The following is a 7,802-nucleotide window of genomic DNA, read 5'->3' as shown; positions in this document are numbered from 1 at the left end:
CGTTTGGTTACTTAGCAGAGGTGCCCGGGTTCATCGGGAGACGTTTGTTCAGGTCTTAGTGGCAGATGCGTCTGCCCACCAGCTGCACGGCAGGTGAGATCGGAAGAGGCCTGTTTGAGAAGACCCTTTGAACTCTCCAGCTGGTGTCTCTCGACCCATCGTCGTGCATCGCGAAAAGGCGGGACGGGTCCATCACTTTATGGATACACTGACCTTTACCTTTTTCCTTCCTAGAATTCCCTCCTTCCTTTCCTTAAAAACACCCTCCGCGCAGAATCTCCAATTTTATAATGGCTTTGAAGGCCGAAAAATCGGAAATATTCAACAATTCATCAAATTTCAACGTTCATTTTCGGTTTCTGTGAAAGTCCTATTCAAGTTCTGTTATTATATCAGTATATGATAGTTGCTTCACAGAACTGAAATAAAAACAGAACTTGAAAAAATCTTTCACAGAACTTGAAAATGAACGTTTAAATTTGATGAATTGTTCCAATTCTCCGAAAAAACCCGTCCTTAGTGTTTGCATGTCAAGGATTGATCTGAGAGTGTAGAAAACGTAACATAATTTGCAATTTTGTAGATTTTTTTACGATTACTTGCTAGTAGCTAGTCTCAGGGTTTGAAACTGAAAACGGCCCCCCATAAATCGGAATCAAAACGCGGTTTTACAAAATATACTAGAATACAAATGAAAAGATACAATAGGAACAAGCGAAAGGTTTTACCATTCTGTGAGGAAACTAAAAACTTAATCAAAATAATGAAATTGTTGCAGTAGGAACATTACGCTGGTTTTAGTTTAACGTGCGTTAGCATGTGCCTCCGTAAATTTGATCTTTGTGAAAAGGAAGATGTGCAGTCGGGACACAAAAAAGGTTTAACTCCACCGTGCATCAGCTTGTGCGTTCGTAAAACGGATTTTCGTGAAAATGAAGATTTGCATTCGGAGCAAGAGAAAGGTTTGATTCCACTGTGAGTCAGAATGTGGATCCGTAAATCCGTTTTCTGTGTAAATGAAAGGTTACAGTCAGAACACGCGAATGGCTTAACTCCACTGTGCGTCATTTTGTGCCTCTGTAAAGATGACTTCCGTGAAAACAAGGAGTTACAGTCAGAACATGAGAATGGTTTAACTTTACTATGAGTAAGCATGTGCCTCTTTAACACTGACATCTGTTTAAATGAGGATTTGCAGTCAGAACATGAGAATGGTTTAACTTCACTATGCGTAAGCATGTGCCTCCGTAAATGTGAGTTTTGTGAAAATGAATAGTTACATTCGGAACATGAAAATGGTTTTACTCCACTGTGAGTAAGATAGTGTTTCTTTAAATATGACTTTTGAGAAAATGAAGACTTGCAAGTGGAACATGAGAATGGTTTTACTCCACTGTGAGTCAGATTGTGCTCCTGTAAATCAGATTTTCGAGAAAATGAAGTTTTGCAAACCGAGCACGAAAAAAGTTTTATTTCACTATGAGTCAGCATGTGCCTGTTGAAAGTTGACTTTAGTGTAAATGACGAGGCGCAGTCCAAACACGAAAAAGGTTTGATTCCACTGTGAGTCATAATGTGGTCACGTAAATACGACTTTCGTGAATATGAAGAGTTGCAGATGGAACACGAGAAAGATTTTTCTTCACTCTTAGTCAGCCGGCGTTCATTGACAGCAGGATTTTGCGAACTGGAATGATTGTAGGAGGTACAAGTAGGAGATGTTGGTTGAACCAGATCACGCCCACTAATGTGCCTGGGTGAATTGATTTCAGATTCTTCATATTTGTTGTATTCATCCAAATAATGACTTCCTGAAAAAAATAAGAAAGTGTTAATCAATGTCTACTGAGAGCAACTTATCAATAAAGATGTCTTATTTTATAAGTGAACACCGCACTTATAATGTTGTGAGGTTGACGGTAGAGGGGAAGGGAAGGAGATGATTAAGAGAAAGGTACAATTAACTTAAGGAATACTTGGAGCAGGTGGATGAGTTTGTGTATTTGAGAAGTATGTTCTAGAGAGATGGGAAGGCTGACAGAGATATTGAAACAAGGGGAAATGCAGGTAACTCCATTCATGGAGGACTGAACGCAGTTGGCGCTAACTAAACATTGTCCAAAGAAGCGAAGTTAGCAGTCCACAATGGAGTACTGGCACCTACCCTGATGTATAGAAGTGAGGCATGGAAATGGCATAGAAATAATGAAAGATTGAATGCTGTTGAAATGAGATTCCTGAGGCTTATGTGTGGTAAAACTATGTATGATCGTGTGAGAAATGTGAAGATCCGCAAAGAGTGCAAGGCTGATGTAAGCGTAATGAGTAAGATTAAGATAAGCGAAGAAAGAATCAGATACTCGAGTCGGGCCATGTCAAGAATCGGAATAATATTAGAGTATGTATGAGACGATGTATGAATGTGAATGAGGCAAGAAGTGTTTGGTGTGACCGAGTTGTTTGGCGGTCTTTCCTCTCTGCCTACCCCTGCGGCGAAACGGCGTGATGGTTAGTTAGTTACAGTTAGCTAGACCTGGTCACTAAACACAGCTAAAGATATTCGATTCCACTGGTGGTCTCACAACAGGGAGATATTGTGAGTATGATAACAATAATATTTCAATTAAATTTTTTATACGTTACGAACCAACAAAAATTAATGCAGATAAGAAATCACACATAATATGACAAATGCCTGAAGATTGTTCTTACCAGTCGCTTGATCGATCTTCTCGGAGTGTTTTGAATATTCCACCCCAACAGCCGGGACTTCAATGTATATCTCTGGGTATTCCATTTCACATTTGCCCCCCTCAGCACTCCATGGTTCCACCTTCACGGTGACAGTATCTGTGTTAGGAATATACAAAAGTCAAACATTTGAACAGGTGTATGCATCAGGTATTTGTCCTAAACACATCATTTCTGAGTACTGCCATCACCAGAAGTATTCCGAAATTTGTGTGCATAATACACACAAGTTCTCCGAGTTTTTTATAGCATCTTTGAGAAATAGAAGGGTCAATTTGGCAGAGGCCCGAAGGCTTGAACGTTGTGCTTACCTGCAGTGTGTCCAATCGTCTCAGCTTTTTGCTTCTTGACATCTGGAAGATCTGTATATATATCGGTAAATGCCTTTCCATCTCTGTCTTCTTCTGTAATCCCTGGTTCCAACTTGACGGTCGTGGTATCTGGGTTAGGAAGATACGAAAGTAAATGATTTAAACAGGTGTATGCCAAAAGAACTCACACCAATTTAAGTCAATTTGGGAGGCTGGCACGGGTACCGCCACCCCAGAAACCATGTATTAGATAACGAAAACCTCTGCAATGTCACCCCAAGTGAAAAGCTATGTTGACTACATATGTGCCCAGGTTCATGGGGTGAGGTTTGTCTAGGTCAGAGGTTCCCAAACTTTTTTGCTCCATAGACCACTTGTCAAATATATTTTTTTCCGTAGACCCCTAATTGAATTATTGAATTTTCATAAAAGTATTAACGTCCCATGTGATAATCATTTATTTTTTTCGTAAAAAGATTCCCTTCCCTTGCCTGCCCTACAACCGGGTGGCGATATAGTTCCCCTGTTTTTGTATTGTGCAGACAGGGGCGCCCTTGTGAGGTATAACACCAAATGAAAATGGAGCAGGATAAGCAATGGGAATTTCTTTCTCTAGCTAGCCCTACAGAACTTCCCCTTAAGTTCTTTGTTAGCGCTTATTCCGTTCTATATATCAGTTCTTCTTGTCATATGATATCCGATTCTTCAACATTTCATTTCCACAGTCAAAATGTCCTCAAACTTAGTTTTGAAGTCTGTGTGAAGTACATCTAAATGTTGAACGTCATTATTACCCTGGACGTTTTTCAAAAACAAGTTGGGGAATTAGGAAAATTCGCGGCTTCCAATGTGCAATGTTTTAGTTCAATATATTAATTCTGACGAGAAAGGGAACGTAGACTCTATTTAAATACTTCAATAAACAACTTTACCATATTTAAACATACATATATCAAATAAGTTATTTCTCAGTCTATTATATTTGTGTTAGGTGTATTGTGTCATTTAAGGAAATCCTAAATGTTGACTTGAGGTAAATGGGGGTCCGCTCGTATGTACCCCCATTTGAATCTCGTGGACCCCCAAATTTTTTTCTCGCTGACACAGACCCCCAGCAAGCCGATACCGACCCCTAGGGGTCTATATAGACCACTTTGGGAACCTCTGGTTTAGGTCTTGCCAGCGAATGCGTCTACCCACCTAGTGTAGGGCGTGCCAGATCTGGAGACACTGGTTGAGGGAGACCCTTTGAAATCTCCAACAGGACTTTATCGACCCATCGCCAAGAAGAAAAAATGGATTCATACGCCCGTCACTCCTGGACACAGTGATCCCTAGATTCCAACCCACCCCTCATACCTGTTTCCTTCCCATAACTTCCTTTCTTATATTTTCTTAACTATAGCATCCCCAAAGATGACAAAGACCCTAAGGAAATTGTTTTTCCACAGGGCCTTCCGTGTGGAGCTATTTTAAACATTTTTTCTGCTATTGACAGCACTGCATTCTTGCAAATGATTTCATTTCATGTTTCTTATAATCACACAAAAACCAAAACTAGCTTTTACTGCAACGATAGTGTAAATACCAATTCGGTTATAAACTCCTTTATGCTACGTATACATACGCGAGTCGAACTGAAGAGCTTAACCTCAACCTATGTGAAAGGAACGAAGCAATCGCAAATGGCGCGAAACGCCGCTATGCATTTGCCTCGTTCATTTCGCGTAATTCGTAGCTTGGTTCGCGTTTCAGTTCGCAGATGTATACGTACCATTATATTACGCATGCACTTGGGTAATCTATATGCAGAAGTAGAAGATATTTTTAATAGCACCAAAAAACTTCTTAAAAAGCATTTCACATATTTTTTAAAAATAGATATTATAATTTCTAAATAGTATAAAACAAATTCACTGTCAGCGTCTATCTGTTTGTGCGCTTGGTTCTTCTAAGCTATGGAAAAGAGTTTGATGGGTTATATATATATATAACCCATACTGTAAAATATACACGTCAACTAGTAATTAGAATAAAATAACTTTGTTTTTAATACCACTTTATTGTAAATATGTTTCGGTTCACCTTGAACCTTCGACAGGGTTATATAAAAACATATTAAATCAGTAACAGAGTAATTGTATATTTATAGGTAAGGTAGAAAAGGGAGAGAGAACATCAACTTTGTAGGGGGGGGGGGGGCAAGGAGGAGGTAGGGGTGAAAATAAGTGGAGGGGAAAGGAATATGCATCTTTCATCCCTACCTCCCCCCCCAAATTAATATTTTCTCTCCCTCTTCTATCTTACCTATACATACACTGTAACACTGTAATTGATTTAATAATTTTTTATATAACCCTGATGAAGGTTCAGGGTGAACCGAAACTGGTTGGTTTTATATATTGAAAATATATACAATAAAGTGGTATTAAAAAAAGTAATTTAATTCTAATCTGTGTTTGCGATATGTGAAAAAATTAATAAATGGATATTAGTTAACATATTGTTTCCTTTAGTCTGCTTGTAAATTTGAGTGAGTATACAGGGTCCGTCACGGGAATCGCATTATGCATCATTGTAGTCATGAAAACTTTGAGTAGCGCCAATTAACACCTGACGCGGATATTCCCATAAAATAATTCACATAAGCTTAGATCAGGGGAGCGAGGGTATCAGTGAATATCGCTATATCTACAAATAAAGCTGCCTACAACAGCTTGTAATAAAAATCATTTTATTACAAGCTGTTGTGCATTGGGTAGTATTTAAAAAAATCACAAATTCGTAGATTTTCTAAGAAATCGATAGATTTAAAGAAATTTCGGTAGGTATGGCAGGTACTCTAACAGACAAATCAAGGCCACCCCCAACTCTCTGAGGCCAACCACTCGGTCCTATTAGCCAATAAACATGCGGTTTCCGTAATGGACTCGCATTAGTATATTTGCACTTTATGTTTGTAATTCTTTTTTGTAGTAGTGTATTATTTTGTTTTAAATATACTCGCACCGTAAATGAATAAAGGTAAAGACAAATTAGTCCCACGTACGCAAATAATGCAACTGATTCTGGACAACGTACAGTGCATTTAAAAACATTCACAATTACATACATATAGTAACGCCGATCTGCGCTGACCAGATCTGTGTGGGATGTTGAAAGGAATTTCCATATGCCTTCCAATGCGTAAGACCAGTGTCTTCTAGAACTTACGTTCGAAGCATAACATGGTTTTAAAATTTAAAATAAGTACCTAGGACGATTCGTGCATTTACTGTTAATATGGGAGATAATACCACGTAATGTACAAGTGGGTCTTCTATGAAGAGAACGAGTGTCTGATTCTGAAATAACGTTGCATTCGTGGGACAAGTATTCACATCGTCGTGGGAATGTTAAATCGCGTAAGTTTCGCACAAAGCTCCAATACGTTTTACTTTGACTTACCAGCTGAGTGATCATTTTTGTCGGTGTTTTCAACACATTCCATCTTAACAGTCGACAGGTCAGGGTATATCTCCGTGTATGCCATATCATCTCCATCTCCTTGTCTAATCACTTTCTCCATCTTCACAGGGATACTACCAGCGTTAGGAAGATCCATTACTCTATTACAAGTAATGCTGGATATTGGTCTCAAATAACAATTAATAGAGCCTGGAACAGAACATTTAACTGAGTAGGAGTGTTAGAGCTTGCGGTTATATTCAAATAACGGTTATATTCGAGGAATTCCAATGTTATTAATTGATAATCAATGTAAAATAAAATAAATAATCTGGCAAGGTATTTTAAGAGGGATTTTTCAACACCAAGACAGTTTGTTTTCAGCGGTTTGTTCATTGTAATTTCATAAGTAGTGCACTGACTACAGCAAAAACATATACTGTTTAAAATAAGTATCCTAGCAGTATACACTTAAAACGTAAATTTAGTTTCCGAAATGTAAATTCATAGATATAAATTTGTAGAATTCCGCTGAACGCTTAATATGCAAAAAAATAAAATAAATGGCACTTAGTTTAAACATAAATATACAAAAACATAATTATTTATGTCGTGGGAGATGGTAAAAAATAAATTAAAGTTAATTTCTTCTCAAATTTAAGTTTTAAGGTTGGAAGATATACATAAATTATTAAAATAACCCAATTTAAAAAACGAAAAAACTATTTTGTGTAGGTTAACTCAAACCCCTGACTAAGTTGAAATCAAATGTTGTTTTTTTAAGAGACTTTGCATGAAGTGGAATTCGATAACTTGACCGAAGCAATGGACAAAGCGGCCACAAACTAACCGAGTAGAAAGACTTCTACTCATTTTATTAAACTGTCAATGTGAGTGGTGATGTCTAACGATATAACATGGAAAATGAACAAATAACCTTGCGAAAAACAACCGAATAAATTGACTGGTAAATATAAGCGGAAAACAGCAAATTCACTACAGTAAATGAATGTAAAAGATACAAGAAGCGCACAAGTCTTGAGATTTGGATTTCTCGTCATAAACGTCAGTTTTGATCGTTAACCATAGATTAAAGAAATTATAGAAACGGAATCAAATCGTAACTTAAATAGTTACCTGAAATTGAAAACGGTATCTGGGTAGGTACTTCTCGCGATCGAAATTCATTTTCTCTTAAGACACAATATTTTATATTATTGCCTTTCCGACATTAGTTTTTTTCCTGAATTTTGTCGTTTTTTTTAACGCTGCTTTCAATTCATTTCGACAAAC

The 7,802-nt window shown here is 37.6% G+C and overlaps 1 protein-coding gene across 1 annotated transcript; it reads right to left on the bottom strand.

The window, feature by feature from the left end:
- Positions 1-643: 643 nt before the first annotated feature.
- On the bottom strand, positions 644-7,552 carry LOC149415721 (uncharacterized). The gene is made up of 5 exons (XM_089642178.1): positions 7,447-7,552; positions 6,510-6,719; positions 3,063-3,191; positions 2,713-2,850; positions 644-1,811 (listed from the first exon to the last, which is right to left on the bottom strand). The coding sequence occupies exons 2-5, from the start codon at positions 6,664-6,666 to the stop codon at positions 787-789; spliced, it is 1,449 nt and encodes a 482-aa protein (XP_089498304.1). The 5' UTR covers positions 6,667-6,719; positions 7,447-7,552; the 3' UTR covers positions 644-786.
- Positions 7,553-7,802: the final 250 nt, after the last annotated feature.

Source organism: Hesperophylax consimilis, chromosome 17 (genome assembly GCF_061612785.1).
Source record: "Hesperophylax consimilis isolate HC1 chromosome 17, BYU_Hcon_1.0, whole genome shotgun sequence".
Taxonomy (NCBI): Eukaryota; Metazoa; Arthropoda; class Insecta; order Trichoptera; family Limnephilidae; genus Hesperophylax; species Hesperophylax consimilis.
Note: the sequence above shows the minus strand (reverse complement) of the source record. Positions and strands in the feature narration are given on the sequence as shown.

Bases quoted from the DNA above. Each gene is read 5' to 3' on its own strand.
- LOC149415721 (XM_089642178.1), bottom strand. From the start codon at position 6,666: ATGGATCTTCCTAACGCTGGTAGTATCCCTGTGAAGATGGAGAAAGTG. The intron at 3,192-6,509 runs GTAAGTCAAAGT...TTCCTAACCCAG, and splicing joins CAAAAATGATCACTCAGCTG to ATACCACGACCGTCAAGTTG. The intron at 1,812-2,712 runs GTAAGAACAATC...TATTTTTTTCAG, and splicing joins GAAGATCGATCAAGCGACTG to GAAGTCATTATTTGGATGAA.